At 51.9% G+C, this 22,418-nt stretch overlaps 1 protein-coding gene across 50 annotated transcripts in view; it reads left to right on the top strand.

Moving 5' to 3' along the window:
- CELF4 (CUGBP Elav-like family member 4) overlaps positions 1–19,139 on the top strand; it is a 296,935-nt gene extending 277,796 nt beyond the window's left edge. For 14 of the 50 annotated variants that reach the window (XM_074340088.2, XM_074340090.2, XM_074340082.2 and 11 more), the window contains exons 11-12: positions 9,879–10,050; positions 18,503–18,787. In XM_074340088.2, the coding sequence (XP_074196189.1) occupies positions 9,879–10,006 (128 nt within the window). In that variant the 3' untranslated portion in view covers positions 10,007–10,050; positions 18,503–18,787. Of the gene's footprint in view, positions 1–4,505; positions 4,650–9,383; positions 9,463–9,878; positions 10,051–16,399; positions 16,488–18,502 lie in introns of those variants that run through there. The other 36 variants (XM_074340066.2, XM_074340080.2, XM_074340077.2 and 33 more) reach the window with 9 other exon arrangements.
- Positions 19,140–22,418: the final 3,279 nt, after the last annotated feature.

The raw sequence follows: 22,418 nt of genomic DNA, 5'->3' as shown, positions 1-22,418 counted from the left end.
GAGCCGGGCTCCCAGGCCCCTCCCTGCCCCCTTCTCTCCCCAAAGAGGCTGCTCTCCTGGGCCTTTGGCTGGGTGTTTTGTTGGAAAGATGACCATATTTGTGTGCTGTGTTGAGGGGGAGGGAAGATGGCAGGACTGTGAGCTGTGGCGCTCTCCAAGCCAAGCATGGAGGTGTCTCGTGGGCAGCTCTGCCAACTCCAGTGGTGGGAGGGTAGGAAGATGGGGCCCTGGATGACTTGGGGTCCAAGAGTCCCCCTTCCCCCAGTGGAAAGGAAGGAAAAAAGTAGGAATGCTCATGGCTGAATGTGGGGGGAGTAGGGAGACCAGTTCATGATGGACAGAAGTTGTGGCCTCTGGGTGACCGAGAGAGACAGGCAGAGCTCGCAGGGCAGGAGTTCACAGGAGGTGAGGGGGTGTGAATGCTCCAATGCAGGCCTAAGGCAAGAAGAAGACCCCGGAAGCCACATCCAGAGGCCCTGGTGTGAACAAGGTGGGCCAGGCGAGGCCAGTGGGCCCAGGGAGGCTGGGCCTCATGAAGACCCCCAGTGTTTTCCCATCCCAGAACCCAGGGACCTAGAAGAGCTAGGTGAACAAGCCCACCCGAGAGAGCTCAGTTTGACGGGGAAGGAATGCTAACAAAGTCCTGTCCTCCCCACCCCCATGGAAAGGGGCACCCTGCCAGTGAAGCCACCATACTGTCCCAGTAGCCCACATGGCCAGGGGGTTCCACTGGTCTCCAAATGGCTGGCACAGAGCCCCTGCCGCAGACTATCCCAGAGCTGTGGGCTATAGGTTAGACCTGGGAAGGACCCCCGGTTTGCTGGTCCAAATTCCTTTGGTCAGCAGTATGCAAACAGGCACCAGAGCCTGGATGGCTGAGAGCCTGGGCTTGGGAGCAAACTCATTGGGGTCCGACTTCCCGCTCATGCCTCCCTCTGGGCTTTGGTGTCCTGCACAGTGGGGCCACTTGTCCATGTCTGAGTGACACCTGGGCTCACCATCAGTAAAGCGGGGGTGAGGGGTGGTCCATCCGCCCTGCCCCTCCCATAGGGGCCCCTCACTGGGCGGTGGCCCTCGAGCCTGCCCTGCTGTTGCTCTCCTCCCAGCCAGTGCAAGCCTTTCAGCACCACACCACTCAGATCCGAACTGCAAGGGATGGGGTCCAGGAGTCCCAGTGTCGCCTGTCCCAGGCCAGAACCAAGAGCTGTACCCATAGGCGCTACTACTTTTGTCATTCCACTGCCTTCAGGCTGACCCACCCTCATCTTATAGAGAGGGCTCTGCATCACTCTGGTCTGTGGGCCCAGGGGACTCTAAACCCTGCTGCACAGGTGCACGCACACGCGCACACACACACACACACACACACACTGCTCTGACCAACACGTGACAGCCCCTACCACTCAGGCCCTCCACCTGCTCCCTGTGCTGCCCCCCATGCCACACGTGTGTCTGCCTCTGAGCTCCTCATATCTCCTCTCCATCTCTGAGCAGCTTCAGTTCCCCACCACCGTGCCCGGCTCCCGACACCACACGCTGTGTGGCCAGTCGCCACTGCGGTCTCTGGGCTGAGGCATCTCCCACGTTTGTCCCCATTTTCCCTGACTGCCATGCACAGAATGAGCCACCCTGGGGAACAGGGCATGGGGAGGGGTTAGGGCAAGGGTGTGGCAAAGGCACGAGGTGAGCCTGGGCATGGGGGTGAGACAAGCAGAGGGTGGACGGAGCCCGACCACAGCCACGTCCACATGAGGCCCGGATGACAAAGCAAGCTGCGTTCCTCTAGCCCCCCACCCCCATGCTCGTGGTTGGCCTCCTTATGTTATGGTCACTTCCCCCCTCTAATGCCACTGAAATACTAGGACACACTGGTTGCTGGGGGATCCTCTTTCCAGCTCCTTGTCTTTGAGCCGAACCTGACAGCCAGCAGATGCTTGAATCCCCAGAGGTAGCCTGCCCCACAGACGTGCCACGGTTACTCTTAGGGTTGGCTCCGTCCCTGGCTCTGCCAGGGGCTGCTCTGTGGTCAGGGGGAGTCATTGTCTATCTCTGGAGCTCCGTTTCACCATGTCTCGGAAGGCTGGGTTGGACCAGGCTGATCTCCCAAGCTCTGCCGGTTAGGCCATCTGGATGCTCTGTAATCTGTGAATGAGAGTGTGCAGGGAGGGCTCCACGGCAGTTGGAGAAAGACAATTCATGGTCTCCCTGTTGAGGCGTGAGGGGCAGGGGGCTGGGCTGGGCTGGGGCTGGGAGAGCTGTCCCGGTGGGGCTCAGCACAGACCATGCCAATGGGACTAAGCCTACTGGTCTTGCCCTCAAAGGCTCCTTTTCTCTTTAAAGAGAACAGGCATAGCATTCACATAAAGCAGCTTGCAGAACTTGAACTTGGAGCGCAGGCCCCAAGTTCAAGGCAGGTGTCAGCATAGTGTGGAGTGGAGAGGGTAGCCTGAAGAATGGCGAGGGGAGGAAGAGGGAAGGCAGGTACTGGGGGCCTGGGGTGGGTGGACAGGAGCACAGGAGAGGGCAAATGCCCCCGTCCCTAGAGAGCATTCTATCTAGCTGGAGAGAAAACCTCCCAGACATAAAAGAGAAAGAGACTCAGACAGCAGAGTATGGAGTGTGGGCTTGGAGCCCTAGAAGGGAGAAGTGTGGGGAGTACGTGGGTGGGGGTCCTGGAGGAAGGGCAGCTTAGGTTAGGCCTGCAAGCTGGTTCCTGCCCCAAGGGGACTCACATCTAGCTGGGGACAATCAAAGGGACAATTCACAGTGCATGAACCAGTGAAAATACACATGGCTGGAGGGGATGGGCTAGAGGGGCAGGCCACCAGAACTTGGAGGGATCCAGTACTGGGGACCCCTGGAAGTGGGTGAGGGAGCACGCTTGCGCCGGTTCTGAATGCGCCGTCAGCTGGCAGTTTGCCCAGGAGACAGCCGTCCAGGGAGTGGGCAGGTGGTGCAGGGCAGGAACCAAGGACCACGGAGGTCAGCAGCTTAGAGGGTGGCCTTGGTGGTCAGAGGAGTCTCTGGAGGGAGGAAAGAGGAAAGGGGGAGGGGAGTGGAGAGGAAGGAAACAGCAGAGAGACTGCAGAGCAGAGAGACTGCAGAGCAGAGAGACTGCAGAACGAGCTCTTTGCTCCAGGATTGAGTTATCTGGCAGCCTTGCCCTTCCCAGAGAACCACGACAGTTGGTTCTGGCTGTAAAAGCCACATATCAGCCTATGTCGGTGCCTTACAGCCTTCACTTTTGAGCTCATGCTTAGTTTCCACTAGCGTCTGATCAGAACCTTGGTTCTTACACAATTCTAGCAAATGCAGCTATTTCCTTTGTGTGTCCTCCATGGGCTGGAAACCATTGAAATGACCACACTTTCAAAGGTTAAATCACATGTGGCTTACTGTGTTGAACATGGCAGGAAACAGATGAAGTATCTTGGAGAGATTTCCATTTCAAAGGTTAAAAACAGCATTTGGGTCATTGAAAAAGAATAATGTATATCTTCAGCTATTTGGAAATTTCTGAAATCCAAAGGTCTCAACTCTGTTCATAGTTTCTGGGGCGTTGAGATGGATGACAGATAGGTAGACAGAGGAAAGCACAGAATATGGAGGCAGGTGGCCTGGGTCCACATTCTGGCTCTACCTCCTACTGGCTGTGTGACTTTTGGCAGGTGTCTTAACCTCTCTGGGTCTCAGTTTCCTCATCTGTGAAGTGGGGGTGACAAGCTATAGAAGTGGCAGGGCTGTTATTGTTGTAATGAAACGGAGAGCCTTTCATGTAATGAGGCTTGTGGTTACCTTGGCCAATTGCAGAGCCTTGCTGTGAAGCCCCTCCTGCACACCTTGCCCACAGGAGATGCAGGATAAATCTTGATTTCTGCCCTCAGACCAGGGCTGAGTTTGATGTTTGGGGAAGGGGAAGGTGCGGCCGTTGGGAACCAGATGGGAAGGAGTGGCTGCAGGCCAGGGAGGAGGATGGGCTGAGCTGCCACCCCATGGATGCAGGAGGTGAAGTGAAGCTTCTCCACCCCTTGCACCTGTACCACTAGCATAGCTGCTTCATGCTGATTTTCTCTGTGCTCCCTGAGCAGGGGCCGGGCAGGAGGGAGGCACAGCAGGTCCTCTCAGGTCTCCCAACCTCTGCCTCTTCTTAGCACCTGATTTCCACTGCTAATCAGGCCTTGTATTCACCCCATTCACCTGTCACCTCCGTCTCTGGAGTCCCAGAGTTGCCAGGCAGGCACCCTGTTTCAGATCCATTTTGCAGAAAAGGCGACTGAGGCACAGAGAGGTTCAGTGACTTGCCCAAGGGCAGAGCGGAGACCAGAGCTCAGACTGGGGGTTCAGCAGCCCCCACTCTTCTTGGATCTTGGATGAGACCCCCCCCTCCTAACCTTGCCCCCACCCCTCCCTGCTGCCGCTGCCTAACTCGCTCACCTCTCCTCTGTCTCTCTCTTCCCCCACCCTGCCATCCCTCCTCCCTGCCCCACCCCCTCCCCTCACCGCAGGGCCCGAGGGCTGTAACCTGTTCATCTACCATCTGCCCCAGGAGTTTGGGGACGCTGAGCTGATGCAGATGTTCCTCCCTTTCGGTAATGTCATCTCCTCGAAAGTGTTTGTGGATCGGGCGACTAACCAAAGTAAATGCTTTGGTGGGTAAAGATAACAAACCAACTAGCTTCACCTAGGACAGGGCGGTGCTCGCACCAATTTACCGGTGTCCAACAGCTTTTCTCCTGCTCCTTCACGTGGCCTCCCCCAGGGGCTCCCCATGGCCCAGCCGCCAGCCACCATCTCTCACCCCTCTTCTCTCTTCTGCTGTTCTTCTGGCTTCTTGGCTTTCCCTGCCCACCCCCTGCCTGGCTCCCCATCTCCTCCATCCCATTTCAAGAGACAGATTCCCCTCCCAGCCACGAGGCCCAACTCCCACCAACTGAGAAGGGGGAGGAGCCACCTTGGGCAGGGGTGGAGGGGGCAGTGAGAGAGCCTAACATCACTCATTCTCCCCGCAGCCCCTCTTCTCTCACAGTCAGAGTGGCCCTGGGGTGAAAACTGAGCATGATCCTTGGGGTGGGGGTTCTGCCCAGCCGAGGCCCCGACCCTGCCTGCCCCTTGGCTTCCTCTGTCCACCTCTCTGCCCTGCCCCCACCCCCATCTCTGTCTACCCTGCTCTTTGCTCCCCTCCTGCCACCCAATGAACTCTCCTTCTCCCACCCATCCCTCTCAGGCCACCAGAGCCACATTGTTGAGGAGTCAGGAAGAGGAAAATGGTCCCTGCCCTCAGGAAGCCTCAGGTCCGAGCTTAGATGAAAACCACACCTACTTAACAGCAGTGAAATCTGCAAGGCACCAAGTAATGCAGTCATGAGAAAGGCAGGTGGATGTAAATAAAGGAAGGGGCGGTGGTGGTGGTGGTGGTGGTGTTGGTGTTGGTGGTGGTGGTGGAATTCCATGCAGGGCAAATAGAATGGACAAGGGCATGGGGCTGGAATGAGAAGAGGCAAAGGGCAGTGAGTGAGGAAGCTGGAGGCTTTAGGGAGAAAGGAAGGTTCAGGGGAGACCAGCTGTGAGGGAGGGTCTGTGCTGGGGAGGGTTTTGACCATTCAAATGCAGATGTTTCATGTGGTGTGGTCGGCAGTGGAAGAGGGTGGGAGGGTTTCGAGCTGAGATAGTAGAATGAGGATAACAGCTTTCAGGGAATTAGCCTGGTGGCAGGATGTTAGGTGGGAGAGGACTTGGGGGCGTCTAGGAGTATGGTTGTCATATAAAATATAGGATGCCCAGTTAAACTGGGATTTCAGATGAACAATGGATGCATTTTTAGTATAAGTATGTTCTAAATGTTACATTCAGTGTGGCTCATGCAACATTTGGGATATACTTATGCTTAAAAAGAACTCATTGTTTATCTGAAATTCCAATTTAACTGGGTATTCTGTGTTCTGATTTGCTTCAGACCTGGAATCCCACCTCACTCCCACACCTCTCCCCTCCATTGCTCCTTACTCCCTCTCCTGTTCTACTTCCGTCAGCCTTTCCTTCTGGGGCCAGAGCCACTCATGACTCACCAAGAATTGAGGGGTCCAGTCCCCAGAAAGCCACACATGCAACTAGAACTGAGTCTGCCAGAAGCTCATTGTCTCCAGGTTGACCCCCAGATTCTGGGGCAGTGAGGACAGAGCAGGAGGCTATGTTGGCCAGGGGACCCAGATCACAGCTTGCGGGTAATAGAGGGGAGAAAGTACAAGAGTATAAAAGCATCAGGAAGAGCATGTGAAGGAAATTCCAGTTTGGAGACCAACTTTCCAGAACCAGAGGGCTTGAGGTTTTAGAGCATGTTCGCCAAAGCCATCAAGACCTTTGCACCACTGTCCCTTCCCCTGGAAATGTGTCCTACTTCAGTGGCATAGAGTGGCCTCAGCTGCTCCTTTGTCTTTGGATATTGGGAAAACAAAGTCCAAGAAACAGACAGGGTTGTACCCCTCCACCGTTTGTCCAGTATTTCTTCTGACAAATGACAATTCTGCATGTAAACACAACAAACTGGAAATCTTTGCATTTGTTCTTTAAGAAAGCCTCAGATGTTAATAAAGAAAACTGCTAAGAGCCCACAAACTGCTGGCGCCTGGGCTAGAGCAGGCTTGGTCGTTAGTCATAGCCTCGCTACATCTGTGCTTTTCCTGGCTGTCCCTGACGTGAGAGCAACCCCATTTTCAAAGGCATTTCCTCAGAGTTTGCCCACACACCACCCTTGTCAGTAACCCATTTCAATTCTCCAGGACCAAAGTTTTTCCCCTGCTTTCTTTGGGGAAAAAGTCCTCTGCATACCTCCACTCTGGCTCTTTTCTTCTGAACAAACTTCTCGCGTTGACCCTCCACCGGCAGGACAGTCTCCTGCATGCTTGCTGGGTCCAGCCGTTTCTCCTTAAGCCTCTTGGGTTCTGGTTCACAGCTGATCCTTCTGAAACTCTCCCAGAGACCTTTCCTGTGAGAACAAACTCCAGCATTCACTCATGGGTTAGTTGTTGAACTCTTCCGAGTCTCAGTGTCGTCATTGGTGAAACGGGGATGTTAACAGTCAGCCTTTGGGAATGCAGTACTTCATGAGATGCTGTGTGTGAGGGGCTTGGCCAGAGTGGACCCTCAGGAACTGCTAGATCCCCCGACAGTCCCAAAAGGAGGGGCCATTTTTGTTGGAAACGTGGTCCTATGTTAAAGTGAACCCCTCAAAGGCCCCACTCACTCTTCATAAGCATAAACAGAATCTTCCAGAGGCCTGTGAGCGTCTGTGCAGCACAAATGGTTGCCAAGTTGAAAGAAGGGTTGGGGCAGGGGTTACCAGGATGGCCTCCTACCTGCGAGGCTTCTCGTGGTGGGGATAGAAGGAATGGGGAAGGGGCTCTGGGAGGTGGAAGACAGGACTGGACACCGTAACCATGGAGATGGTGCCCAGAGCCCTGTCAGTGAGGGACAAGCTCCCTGGCTGGACTGCGAGACAGTTAAGAAAACTAGTTGAGGAAGAAAAGTTACCTCAAGCCAGGAGTCTTTTCCAAACCCTGGGCTTCTGGAGACTCTAGGCTCTTCCGTGAAGCCTGGGCTTTCCTCCTCCAGGACTCCTCTGTCCCCTCTTCCCCCTCGGTGGCTGTCCCTTCCTTTACACTACAGCACCTCCAGCCCCTTTTATCTTTCTCCTGTCTCCTCCCTTGCAAAAACAGCCACCATGTGCACGTAGCAATGCAGAATTGGAGCTGGTGGTGCTGGTGAATGAGAAGAGGGAGGGGTGTATGTAATTGGCAACCAGAGTTCGGCCATCTTGTCCTGGTTGGGAGAGGCTTTAGTTCAACCACCCTCCTTAGTCTGGGGGAAAGCAGTGCAACAGGTACACAGTTCACACATTTGAAAACCGCTCTGCTCTGCTAACAACTTGACTAGTCATCAGACATATAATTTGGTGGGGAGGGGATAGGCCAGGAGGGGCTGAGAGGAAGAATTGGGATTATTCACACTGATCTGCAAGTATAGATAACCCTAAATCTCTCCTATCTTTTCTGGCATATAGCCTTATACAAATACTGGCTGTGTTGCTTCAGGCCCGCCTCTGACCTGTTCCATCTGAGCTTTGGGAACCTGATCCTTGCTCTCGCTCTTGAGTGCACGCACATGCGCGAACACATCCCCCCTCCCCTGTCTTTGATGGTTGCATGGCTGCAAGAGCAAATGTGAGCAAATGCAGGAAGGACACAAGAGAAAGAGAAAAGAGGCCAGATGGGGACAAGGTAAAAAGGGAGAAAGTCACTACAGGGGGAGAGTGAGGAAGGGGCCGCAGGCAAACTGGAGGTATGGGGACAATTAACCAAGACAGCTTCTGCTTCAGTGGGTCTGTCCATCTATCCCTTATATATCTAATGGCCTTTTGGGGATAAGCACCCCAAATGAGGCAGGTTTGCAGGATGGCCTGGGAACTTTGCCAAGCTTAGTTTCATATATTATATTTTGAAACAAAGGGAGATTTTACAGGAAAAATAAATAGAAGGCAGAATTTACAAGAGAAAAGGCCTCTAAGTCAAATCAATTCCAGGAAATACTAGGTTAAGCAAAGATATGAAGGCTTATGTATTGGAGAAGTTGAGGTGTGAAAGGGATGTTTTTACTTCTTAATGTGACTTGAACTGTCCCAGAGGGGCCTGGCTAAAACCCTCTGTGACCAAAGAAGCCCCTTTTCTCAAGGAGCGCCTATGGGGCCGTTCTGGGGCATGCTGATGTAACACTTAGTCTCTATAAGGAATGCATACCACGTGTCAAAAAGGTGACTTCTAAATGAACTTTGGGACGCTGGTCCTTCTGCATCTGGGAACTGCATGTTTCAGAGGGTGACTGGGAGCCATGGATGCTTCCATATCCTGTCCTGGGATGCTGGGGGGGAGTGAAGGGGTGGGTGAAAGGCACTTCCAGTCTGTGGTACATGACGGCTCTCAACTGATTTTTATTCGTAGTGTTCATTTGTACTATTATTGTTATAATCCTATTATTATTGTTATAAGGGGTCCATAGGGGACACGTTGATTGGTGCTTGCTTAGTCCAGGGCAAAAGCACCTGCTCCCTGGGCTTGGAATTTTATTAAATAAAAGGAAGATGCCGACAGCCCCTGGGTACCAGGTGGTGGGTTAATGTGAGTCGGTCTGCACTGAACTCCAGTGTCCACCAGGAGCCCGGCTAGGGACAGCCTTGGCCAGGACCGGGAAGGGGAGGGGGGCCGCGAGGACCGTCAGCCTCTGCCCTCCCCTACGGCCCAGCAGCACTCGCGAGGGGGGTGGCCCCAAACGGTGGTGAAGTTCTCTCCGTGGTGCCTCCCCTCCCTCTCCCTCGCACTCCTCTCTCTCCCCAGGCCGGCACCCTGTGCCCTCCCGCTGCCAGGCCCCCTCCTGTCAGGGAGGACAGTGTCCAATAAACTCCTCCACCCGCAGGTGTGTCCGCCCTCTCCCACCGCAGGAGAGGGCTGAGGTGCCGGGGCCGGCCGGGGTGGGGGGCGGGCGCCTGTCCGAGCCCCACTGTGCCGCGGGCTCCCTGCCCCGGGGAGAGGGCGCCGCCAGAAGACGAGGTGAAATTGGGGAGGCCTGGAGCCTCGGAAGCGCCCACCCCAGGAGAGGCCAAGCGCACAAGGGCTCGAGGGGGGCGTGAGGCCGGCCGGGGGCGGGGCCCGGGGGGAGGAGCCTTGAGCCCCGCCCCTGCCCGGAGGCGCGGCGGGAGCGCTGGGAGGGGCCGCCGTCCGCCCGGCCCCGGCCCCGCCCCTGCCCTCGGCTCCCGACCTTCTCCCCACTCACCCCTCCCCGCCGGGGCGGCCCAGTGGAAACCCAGGCCCTCGTCCCTCGTGTCTCGCCAGGCTTCGTGAGCTTCGACAACCCGGCCAGCGCGCAGACCGCCATCCAGGCCATGAACGGCTTCCAGATCGGCATGAAGAGGCTCAAAGTGCAGCTGAAGCGGCCCAAAGACGCCAATCGCCCATACTGAGCGCCGGCGGGAGCGTCCCCCGGGGGAGACCAGGACTCGCACAGGTAACCGGGGGCGGCCGGGGCGCGGGGACGGGGGGTTGGGGTGGGGACACCGGACGGACCCGCCGCCTCCCCAGCCTCCGTGGGCTGGATCCTTGTGGCTTGTGCCTTGGACCCGCTGCGCCCGGCTCGACCTGCTCCTCGCCCGGTGCCTCGGGAGCAGGCACAGAGCTGCGGCAGAAATGGGCATGGCCATCCCCCTGCTGCAAATCCAAAAGGGGCAGGAGTGAGGGAACCATTCTGAGAAGGTGGGGCGAGCCCTGGGCCTGCGCCTCCAGGTCTGCATTGGGAATCCTGTTCGCCAGAAAACCCTATGGGGATGAACAGATGGCAAGCTCAGGGCTCAGAGAGTTTGGGGGCAGCAGAATAGGCTCAGCTGGGAGCTGTAGCCATCTCCTGGGGCCTTCTCCCGGGGTCCCTGGCTCGTCCCTCCCCAGCTCTCTTGTTTGGAGCGCTGGCAGCCATGAGACCCCCTCACCCCTCCAGTTCCCCATAGCTCAGTCTGGAGACGAAGGACAGGACTTCTCAAAGGGAACTTTATCAAAGACAAAACTGGATGGGACAGAAGCTGAGGATGGTTATGTTATAGCACTGGGGTCACTTACCCTGCCTGCTTTACAGAAGCCATTGATGAGTGGGTAGTTGTCACATTTTCCTGTTCAGTCTGAGTTCTGCCTTGCAGCTGGAGACAAAGTCGGCCACTCCTCTCCACGCCATGTTTTCCCCTGGGTAAAGTGGCTACCTGGGGAAGTGGGGAGAGAGAAGATGTGCCAGGCCATCCAAAATCCACCTTCAACCTAATTTCCCCCATTGCTGTGAGCTCCTGCAGGGTCAGCTCATTCTCAGGCCAGAGACTGTCTGCCCAGCCCTCTCCCTCCATTCCTTCAGCAGTACTGTGCCCCAGGTACTGTTAGGTGCTTGGGACTCAGCCCTGAGTAAGACTGATAATCCTTGTCCTTAGCAGGGGAGAGAGACAATGAACAGTGACATGTGATCAAAGAGTAAATTATATAGCGTGTCAGATTGTTGGTTACAGCTAAATCAGGTAGTCAGGGTAGGCCTCATTGAGAAAGTGACATTCGAGCAAAGACTTAAAGAAGGCGAGGCAGGGAGTCATGCCAGCATCTGGAGGAGTGCCTCTTCCCTATGAGGAAACAGCCAGCATAAAGGCTAAAAGGTCAGGGCAGGGTGGTGTATTCCAGGAACAGCAGGAGGCCAAGATGGCTGGAGGGAAATGAGCATGGGGGGAGGTGAGAGAGGAGACACCCCCGCACCCCTCCCAGGTGAGGAAGGCCACCTTGTGGAGGTGCCACAGGCCATTGTATGGACTTTGGCCTCTCCTCGGAAATGGGGCTGGGGGTGGGGAGCCATTGGAGGGCTCTGAGTAGAGAGTGGTGTGACTCCCCTGCATTTCAGCAGGGCCCAAAGTAGAGGTGTAGGGCGCGGGGACCACTCAGTCCAGGTAACAGCAGTCGGTGTGGTGTGAGGATTTGAGTTCTCGAAGTATTTGGAAGGCAGAGCCAAGGATGCTGTTTATAATGAATTAGAGGTGGGTGTGAGAGAAAGGAGTCAAAGATGACACTGGGCTTTTGGCTTGAGTGGCTGGAAGAGCAGAGCTGTCATGCCCAGAGATGAAGAGGGGCTGGGAGGAAGATCAGGCATATGAGAGTTAGACATTTTCGTGGAGGTTCAGAGTCTGGAGTTTGGGAGGGAGGTCTCCAGTTTTCCTGTCTGCCTTCAAATCCCACTGCTGCCAGCAGGATACCCCCATCCAGCAGCAGCAGCACTCCCCTTCTCTCAGAGGGTGCTGAGCTTCCTCTCTCCGCAAAGTCGGAAAAGTGCCTCTCTTGCCTCCTGAGTTCCCACCCTGCCCATGTCTGGCTTGGATGGATACAGATACTCATGTTCATTCAGAGTGTGGGAGAGGAGGCAGCCAGCAGGTGGGTGCTTGTCCGTAGGAGAGGGATGGTTCAGTGAAAGCAGCCATTGCTGGATATAGAACACTTTCTCTTAAATAAGCTTAGCTCTCACGTTAAGGCACGAGCTGGGTCAAGGTGCTTCCCCTCTTGGGCTTCAGTTTATTCACTAAGAAAGGCAAGGTGTTGGAGTCATCAGAGGATTTTTAAGGAGGGTTCATGCTCCAGGGTCATGCCCTGAGATTGTGAGATGCCCCTGCGGGTGTTCTGTGGCTCCCCCACAAGCAAGCATTTTGTCTTTGCCTCCTAGACCTCAATGCAATTAAAACCCAAGCAAGGATAGAACCTTGAGGTCCGAGAAATGCTCAGATGAAGGGATGAGGAAAGCAGACATAAGGTTACAAGTGGCCTTCAAGATAGAACCAGCTGACAGTCATACTTGGGGTGGGGGCTTCAGATGAGTGGTTTAGACAGCAGAGTGGGTTGTTCCACCAGAGAATACAACGGCCAGAAAGATGAGAACCACAGACTTTCACACAGTGTTTATCACTCGTGAGGTGCAGTTCTTATAGGTAATAGCTATAAGATATAAGTATATAGCTATAACTGCCTATAAGGTATGTAGTATTATTAGTCCCATTTTACAAATGGAGCACAGAGAAATTAAGTCACTTGCCCATCAGCTGCTGAGTGGTAGAGCCATGATTTGAAGCCAAGGGTCTAGTTCCAGAAGCTGTGCTCTTAACCCCTTCAAGTAAGGAGAATGATAAACCCCCACTGCTGTCATCACCCCAACCCTCCCACCCCAGAGTGTCCTGAGTATCAGAGGGGACATGTCATGGCATCTCACTTCTCAGGTATCAACCATCTGACGACATCCTCTCTATTAGGCTGTCTTCTAAAAAACCTATGATGTGCCATAACTCTATAATAATGTTGACCTTTAATCTCTATGTTGACCGCATTTTCACATAGTGCTTTCAAGTTTCCCACCCCAAGACTATTAGAAGCTGTAACAGAAGGAGGGTGCTAAGATGAGAGGCAGGCTTGGGGATTGCAGTGGGGCATGACCACTGTCAAGTTTCCAACAAGGGAAGAAACAGCATGCAAAAGTGGCTAAAATTCTGCACAATTTTACACGCTAATCAATGGTGTTTAGAAATGGTAAGTCCTAGGTGCTCAGAAGGGCAGGCCTAGCCTGAGCAGGGACTGAGGGATGAGCCATCCCTAGGAGCAAAGAGGAGACAAGGACGGGGATTTCAGGGTCAGGGCTGGCCACCCGCAGTGGTGAAGGTGGGAGGTCAGCAGGCCTGGTGGCCAAGGTTAAGTCCGAATGAGAGTGTGACAGGTCTGGGGAAGGAGAGGGGCCCTAGCAGGGCAGCTGTGGGGAGCTGGGAGGAGCATGGTTGGGTTTTGGTTCCATAAAGTGAAGCCTGGGTGGCTGGGAGAGATTGGGTTTGGGTCTTCTGAGAGGGTAGCTCGCCTTCTTTCCCGGGTTCCTGGCTTTCCTGCTGCCCCTGCCCCTCTGGCTGCTTGGGCATGTTTTCTTATGCTAAGATGGCAGTTTCTCCAAGAAATGCTTACCAGGAAACTAAGAGGAAGGAAACAGACAGGAAGAGGAGGCAAAAACACGGACGTGGCCAGGTCTACAGCTAGTGGCCAGAACACCTGAGTCCCTTGTCCTGCTACCAAGCTCCCTAGTAGGCGCTGGGTCCCCAGCTGGGGGTGGCTCTGGGTTGGATGACACACCGAGCATCCTGTTTGAGTCCCGTGGGAGTCCTGTCCCTTCTGGGTCCTGGGCTTCAGCTCTGAGTGTGCGTTTGCACAGTGTCTGCTCTGTGCTTTGCAGGTCTGACCTGCCAGGCTGGGCGGTGGCTTTGGGCCTGGGCCTCCCCTGGCCAGAGCCCTGCTGCCATCAGGACCTGGCCTCGGAATTGATTCAGTGTGACCATCATTTCCTCACCCAGGTCATGAGTTGGAGCGTCCCAGGCCTAACTCAAACTCCCCCATGCTCCCATGCGGGTTGGTGACCCCGCTGCCACCATTGAGCTGTGCTCTGTGAGGCTCTTCAGGAGGGTAGCTGGGAAGGGGTCCCCCAGAAGCAGAGGTACAGCTGTTTCCTAATGAAGAGAGTAGTCAGCTGTTCACATGCAGAACGCTGGGGAGCTCCATAGGGGTTGAATGAGTATGAGTGTGCTTGTAGGTCGGGGGCCAAGCGTGTGTAAGAGATGGGAGTATGTATGAGAAAGTTTGCTGGATTGAGCTTTGAAGAGGGGCTGCGTGATACTCCAGCTTGAATCCCCAGTACTCAGGATGGTGCCAGGCACTGAAGGGCAGCTGGAGGGAAGCTGGGGTGGGCAGAGGAACACAGCAGAGTGGGGAAAGTGGGTGAAGTGCTCAGGACTGGGGGGGAAGGGGGGTCCCCAGAAGGTCACTTAGTTGCACTTGCCGTAGCCAATACCTGATAGCACTGCCGTCCTCTGTTCTTAAGCCTCTTCTCCCACCCAAAGGGATCTGCCAGTTGGATCTCCTGGGTGGGTCTAAGGGCTTTCTTCCAGGAGGGGTTGGTAATGCAGGGGAGGGTGGCATGTCAGTACCTGGTGGGCGTGCAGATGGGCCCTGGTCTGAGTAAGGGAGAGATGCTCTTGGAAGAGCAAGACCCCAGCTTGGACCGCCAGGCAGGGCAGGGGTGTGTGGAGGAGGAGGGGCTGGGAGCTCTTCTGTGAAGGCCGTGCCCAGGCCGGCTCTGGGCTTAACATTGCCACCTCACAGCTGCTTCATAGCTTATGCACAGTGAGATTTCAAGACCCCAGTCTTCCCTTCCACGCTCCCTAGAGGAAAATAAGGAAGGAGTGGAGAGTAGAAGCCTAGTGGATTGGAAGCCCTGCTCATAAACCTGGTGCATAGGCTCTGGCACAGGCCTGAGGACTGCTGCGGAGAGGGCTAGGACACCCCCTCTCCCAGCTCCCTGGCTGGGGGCAAGCGACCATGAAATGGTGAAGGGTGCAGCAGAAAACACCAAGCGAGTAATTTGATGATGCTCCACAGAGAGGGGAACCCAGCCTCAGCCACTTAGGGCTCTATCAGGAAAGAAGGCAGGTCAGGGCCGGTGAGATGGGTCAGTCTAGAAAGCTGTACCTGGGGGGGCTGTGGGGTGTAAAGGGATGGAGGAGGACGAGGTGGAGTAGGCGAGCTCAGCAGAGCAAAAGTGACAGCGACAGAGCCTGGAGATCCAGGGGCCCTCTCTGGTGGACTGTCCTTGCTTGTGTTCCTGAGGCTGCAGGGCACCCTGCAGTCTTCCATGTGGCCTTATCATGGCGCATGGTGCAGAGCCTTCTAAAGGCTCCGTGTGCCCAGAAGCAGCCTCACTTTGGTCACGTGGGCCACCTTGGGGGCACAGCAAAGGGTGTCAGGTGATCATGAAATGAAATCAGTAGTGCCCAGGTGTGTTTATAGATGTTCAAGGATGTTGATGTGACTTACGCTCAAGCTGAAAACTAAATGTGTTCATTTCCTGAAGGTTCTGAGGGAAGAGGGTTGAGGCAGAGCGGAAGGGGAGAGGATCATAACATCATACAGTGGGTGCTTGTGCTGTGGAGACACCCTTCTCTGGGGATGGCGGCCAAGGTGGAGCCCGAAGGGGGGGAGGGCTGAGTGGCCGCCAGTGTGGACTGTACTATGACAGCAAAGTGTCTCATGGATGGACCCCATGGCTACAAGAGTCGCCTTAGCCAGCCTCTGACCTACCTGGCAAATCAGGGCCACCCTGACAGGCTCCCCCTGCTGGTCCACAGGCTGAAGCCACAGAAGGCTGGGGAGGTGAGGAGAGCCTGGCACCTGGGGGAGAGAGAAAGAATGAAGGGTGATATAAAGCAGAGACCGTGCTCCCTGATCTGCTTGCCGGCCAAGGTGGTTTGAGGGGCTGTTTTATTTTTTTCTGGCCCCCTCGCCAAACCGCCCATGCCCCCCCTTCCCCCAACGCATGATGGATGCCCTTAGTGGCCCTGTGTGAGGTTCTGCTACTGTTCACGGTGTATCATGTGTCTGCATAAACAACTGTGTGTGTATGTGTGTGTTGCTGTGCCCATGTCTTTTGTCTGCCAGCTTCCTCCATCCTTTGAGTTCTTTTCAGTTCTCTTATGATTTGACTGCTGTTCTCTCATCAGAGCTTTTAGATTGATGCTGTGGTCTGGTGCTGTATAAATATATTTTCTTTTAATTTTGTTTTAACTTCTTCCTTGCCCTTCTTCACCCTCCACCCAACTCTCCCTCCCCTCCCACACTCCCTGACCCCACCCGCCCTGCCCCACCGCTTCCTTCCCCATTGCCCACACTCTTGTCCCCTCTCTCTTTCTCTCTCTCTCTACATATATAAATATATATATATAAATCTTTTCTTCTTTTGTCATTCAATCAAATTCCAACAACCCAACCAGGGCCAGTCAAATCCACCACAGTCTCGCGCTGAGCTAGGAATAAAGTTCACGTAATCACATGAGAGTGGAGAAAACAGTCCCCCATCCGTAAGTTCAAATCAACTCAAAGTTCACAGTGTGACATGATGGCGTCATGTAACAAGGCTAAGAATCGGTTGCATGACAATTGCCGTCAAGTTTCGTGGAGGTGCTGTGATTGGAGCGTTTTTCTTGGATGTTGTATCAGTTGATGATTGGCCAGTCATGATCACACGTGCATTCTCTTGACTTTTGTGCTGCCACGATCTTTTTTGCTGTGCTCATTTTTGTTTCGTTCTTGGTGCTTGCAGTGGTTTTACTTTCTGTTGTTTGGTTTTTCTTGTTCAGCGTTTTTTATGCTTCTTTAGATGTCACATAGAGAAAAAAAAAACCAAAACAAAAGCACAAAAAAAAAAGTAGTAAAAATAAAGATGAATTCCTGAATTATCGAACATGGGATCATTTAACTGTGCAAACCATTGTTTTTTTTCTTAAAAATAAGGAAAACATCTTAAAAATATCTATGCGTGGTTGATTTACTTGCACTTGAAAATATTGTGATTTTATTTTTTTCTAGAAATTTGGGGGCCTTTTTCAATTGACGCTTTCCTAGGTCTGGTCTTTTTCCAGTTAGGCCATTTTAAATCTCACTTCAAAAGGAAAAACAAAAACAAAAATGAAATCTCTACAGTAACAGAATGATAAAAAAAAAAAAAAAAAAAAAAAAAATTCTAAACCAAAATAACTAGAGTACAAAGCCAGAGGCCTCTGAGAGAGAGCGCCTGATAACAATTATAAGGTTTGTATTGTAGCCACTTCTGCTAAATTAAATGTGGGGAGGGCAGGTGGGGGACTGGGGTTTTGGGAGGGTTTTTTGGTTGGTTTGGAAAAAACAGTACTGACAAAAGCAAAATGCACCTTTTTGTTTACAACTGAAAAAGGGTCCTTGACAAGTGTTTTTTAATTTTATTATTATTTTATTTGGTGTTGTAATTGTTTAGACTGCTGTGTACGGTTTGCTGTTTGTTGAATCAACAGTGTGAAAAACCTGCCAGCATGGATTGATATACGCATGACGTTGTCCCCTCAACTGGGGGCTTTGCAGTTCTAACTTTCTCGATGTAACCAGTCACCCCCATGTATAAGTGGAAGCTGCTTGCTAGAATGGAGATGAGTCTCATTTGTTAATTCACAATGATTAAGCATTCTCCTCTTGATTCTAGTCAGATCATGATTTTTTTTCTTAAAAGCGAAACAAAACACCAAAAACCCACCCTTCAAAACAAAATCGAGAACTGTCTGAGTTAATTTGTTTGATGATTAGATCTGTTCTAACTTCTTTTAGGTTCTCCCATCCACACCCTTGAAGTTCTGAATTTCCTCTAAATTTCCTGGCATGTATGAGAAAAATATTATGTGTGTGTGTGTGTGTGTATGTGTGTATCTATGCATATACATACACACATATCCATGTATAGCCACATATGTGCAGGTGAATATATTCTACACATATATCCAGATATACATATATATACATAGCCTCGCAAATAGTTACTGACTTTGGGAAAGAAGCAGTTGGCTGGAAACTGGGCAAGGAGTCAGCAAAATTAATGTCACGGATCATTCTTCCTTCTTTTCCTCACGCGGGGGAGGAGTGGGCTGGGCTGCTAGATTTTTGCTGTCTTGTTTGCTAGGCTTCTGTATACATATTGTATCTGGGCTACAGCCCTCAGAGATCAGTTTAATTATGAATTCATACCCCATAGTCCCAAATTCTTCCCTTAGATCGAGCCATACCCTAATCCAGAACTCTAAAGGAACCCAAATCGAGACCCCTCTCCCAACAACTAAACCTCAGCTACAAGCATCACCACTAGATCTTCCAGTGGTTTCTTACTCGGAATAGAAGAGTCAATTTCTTCTTTATGTATCATGATCATGACTAATTCTCATAGTGGTCTTGTCCCTCCCTCCCGCCATTCCCCAGAGCTCCCGCCCTCACCCCCAGGCAGGTTCCTTTTGGTGTTTGGATGCATTTTGTGTTTCCTCTCTTGGCTTAATCAGCCCTGATTTTCTTCATTTTAGGGCAGGATGCTGAATGGGCTACATTAAAAAACAAACCTCTCTCTCTCTCTATTTATAAATGAGAACTGTTGGATGACACCTTTGACATATCAGCCAATATCAATCAAGCTGAGGACTCCAGACACTCTCTGTGACTGTAACATTTCTTCAAGGAAAGTATAGCGTCTGTGGAGTTCAGAGGGCACGTGTTTGGGGGAAAATACATATGACATAAAGAAGAAGAAGATGAAGAAAAATGAGGAAACAAAAACAAAACAAAACAAAAAAGGCAACTTTTAAAACAAACTAACTTGCTATCAGATGGGGAGGCTGAAGGGCTGGGAACTGGGAAGAGACGCTGCTTACCGATCCCCGGGGCTTTTCCAGCCCGTGGGCGCCTGAGGCAGGCTGGGGCAAGCGGTGTGGTGGGACCTGGTCCCCAGGGGGCGGCTGGAAGGCCGCCACTGAGCATCTCTATCTGTCATTCCTTTAGCTATTTAGGGACCAAAGGACCAAACTTTTTATTGCAGATGTGTAGCTCTATGTCAAATAGAGGGGGAACGGAGGATAACCTCCTTCCTGCCTTCTGGCTGTTCTTGAAACAGCTTAGAGCGATTCTATGAAAAAAGTAATAAAAAATTAAAAAAAAAACAAAAAACACAAAAACGAAAAAAAAAGGAAAAAAATTATGCTTAAATGCTTTTAAAACAGCAAGGTAATAGTTCTTTGATACTTTGAGAGGCGCTTTGATTACCCTCATTCAAGTCTATGACACTTTCCTATGGTTTTCTGTATTATATGTCTGGTTGGAGCTGTTGAGATAAACAAGTTGGTGGATATTTGGGGAAAGCAACAAAAATATTAAAACTCATTAACTGTGAAGTGTGAGAAAACAAGGAGGGGAAAAAAAGGGACTTATAAGGCAAGATATTTGTTGTGAAAAGTCTGTAAATGCTTCTAACTTTTCCCCCTCTTAAAAATCATAATAGTTGTACAGAATTTTAAAAAGGAGAAGTTTAAAATACCTATATAATAGAAGAAAAATTAGAGGAAAGCAAAAAATAAAAAAATAAAAAATAAAAAAGGAAAAAAAAAACCTATAGAAGTTAGCGTTACTGCTAAAATCCCAGATGTTGTAGGACTGTACTTTTGTAGAGTTTAGACTGAGCATCAACCCCTTCTCCCCGCGAGTGCTGTCGGACGACGCCGTTGACCCCGAGGGCCAGGCCGGACTTGCCCTGACCTGCGGGCTCCTGGCTGCCCACTGCCGGTGGAGGCCACGCCATCAGCCAGAAGGCCCGCTGTAGCCGCCCTCGCCTCGCCTCGCCTCGCCTCCTCGCCTCGCCTCGTCTCGCCTCGCTTCGCTCCCGGGAGCTGCGCGCTCGCCCGCTCTCCGCAAGCCCTGACACCTTCTGCTTCACTCGCCTTCCATGCTTGCTCCAGAGACTTTCCGGGCAAGGGAGACCTGGGAACTTTCATCTTAAAACAACAAAACAACACACACACACACAAAAACCTTAAACAAGAGAGAGAAAAATAAACAATCTTTGAAGAATTTCTGAAACTGTTTACAAGGAATTTTGAAAAACAGGGATGTTTAAATGATGCCGGCTCTGTTTTTCTGTAAATAAATTTGCATATTTTGTAGGACTTTTAATTGTAATGATAGAGAAAAAACAAGGAAACTATTTAATGAAAGCACGATATTTATCTTTGGTAAATGACTTTAGAGCAGTTAAAAAAGACATTGCTTAAAAAACTCAGAATCAGAAAAAAACACTGAATTATTTAAGAACACATATATTTTAAAGTATAACATATTTATTATAATTTATTTGCACCGTTGGGAAGACTTGCTTTGGCATTCTGCCTCAATCCCTCTTTTCATTGACGCCCAATTCATCTGGAGGCCGGGGGGGCTCTTGGACCTACCATTTTTTTCCTTTTTAATTTTAGAAGAACAACTGGTTCCTCTCAGGCCTCCTGTCTTTCCTTTCTTTCTGTTTTGTTGATTAATTATTATTTAATTTTTTTTTTTCCTTCCTCTTGGCTCCTCCTTTTAGGATGTCCAGATGTTGTAAAAAAAAAAAAAAAACAGCTGCAGTTCAGTACAACTGCTCTTTTCACATTCAACTCCCTAAAACTCCTTGTAACCTGTAACTATTGGATGACGCTTTCTCCAGCTTAGCCCTAAATAAAGCACAGTTTAAAAAAACTTTTTCAGTGGTCTGTGCTTCTCACAATCTGGCCAGCTGAGTCTTGTGGCCCCAAGGGTGGCCATGGAAGTAGCTTTGGTCCTTCTCTCTATGGAATCTGTTTGCAGCCCTCATTTAGAGCCTAAGCAGTGTGGAGCGCTTTCTGGAAGGTGATGGGAGCAGTAAAACAAGGTCCAGTTCCACACTTAGAAAAATTTCTCTCTAATGGTATGTATCTCTGAAAGTCTCCATTGCAAACCCATTCTCTTGCTTCCTGGGCAGGGGTGGTCACGCACGGTGCCCAAACACAACCGAAAGCGCCCCTTTCCTCCCTGACAGGAGGAAACCGAGGCCACCAGACCTGCGTAGGGCAGGAGGCGGTGGAGGCAGGGACCACAATAAAGGAAGAATGATGGGGACACAACCCAAAACTTGCCGAGCATTTTGCTTTTGATTCCTGTACCTTCCCCTGTGTTGACAGTTTGCATGGGGGGAGGAAACAGGATTCTTGGATGGCGCCCTCAGAGTCAGGGTTCTGATGGGGAGACGGGTATAGAGGGAGCAGCGTCCTGGAGTGCTGCACATGTTTCCGTCATGACACAGAGAGATATGCCCAAACCCCGAAGACCAGAGGAGGTTTGAGAAGGAACGTGTTACAGGATGAAGAACAGAGAATGAGGAGGGACGTGAACCAGGATATGGGGGACGGGAGGGGAGGTGAAGAGGAAAGGGCAGCTTCTGAGGTGAAAGCCCAGACGGATGCACACCCGCCACAAGCCTGCATCAGGCCCCTCCTGGGACAGACCTTTTTCTCAGTGTTACCTCCACACACTTGGTGCCCAGCCTGCTCTAGGGATAGGCGGACTCCCACCTAGGGTTTCCTTTTCCCTCCACATAGGGGGTGAGGAAACTGCATGGTTTCAGATGCCTGGTCAGAGAGACAAAAGTCTTTATCTGTCTGTCTGTGGGGAGTGGCTTCAGCCCTCACCCATCTTTGAAGGGGAGTGGTGGAGAGCAGCTCAGAGCCCCGTTACAGAGCAATACCGGGACCCTGTGTTCAAACTCATCTCTTTGGCCAGGGCCAGGGGCCAAGTCCTGTTTCTCCCACTCGCTTGTGAAAAGTTAGCTGGCCTTCACGCTCCGCAAATGGGACAGGACTTCAAGCCTCAACTAAAATGTAGCAATGGTTCCCAGATAAGAGCCTCACTGTCCACTGAACTACTCCACACCTCCCCTTCCCCGCCAGGCTGCAAGCCCAGGCGACAGCCTGCTCTGCCCCTGCTCGGAATCGGTGGGGCCCTGCGTTTCTTAGTGGAACTCACTGTAAAGGGCATGAGATCAGACTGGGTGTTATGCTACCGTATAAGGAATAGAAAGGTGTTTTCTAATGAATTTTTGGGGTTTTAAGCCTCAGACTCTTCAAAACCGAAGTTTCTGTTGGACATTTGCAACTGAAAGCAATGAATCTGCCAGAGGATGATGAACCTCAACAACACTTCCTCCTGTCACTCTCTCAGACCCTAAGGGGCCTCACTGGCCTCCCCAGACAGCTTCTGTTCCTTTGTCTCCACCTCCCCACTGTGCACCCTTCTCTCTGGCACAACCCTCCCCCATCTCCACTGTGGGTGTCTCCAGGCCCTGGGCTGTGAAGCAGGCCAGCCAGTTGTGTTCTATTCTAGGCAAGTTTGACTGAAGAGAAGGGATGAAAACACGGGGCCTAGATGTGAATATGTCAGTTCTAG

Source organism: Rhinolophus sinicus, chromosome 4 (genome assembly GCF_057876585.1).
Source record: "Rhinolophus sinicus isolate RSI-liver-muscle chromosome 4, RSI-T2T, whole genome shotgun sequence".
Lineage (NCBI taxonomy): Eukaryota > Metazoa > Chordata > Mammalia > Chiroptera > Rhinolophidae > Rhinolophus > Rhinolophus sinicus.
The sequence above is the reverse complement of the archived record's forward strand: the minus strand, read 5'-3'. Positions and strand labels throughout refer to the sequence as shown.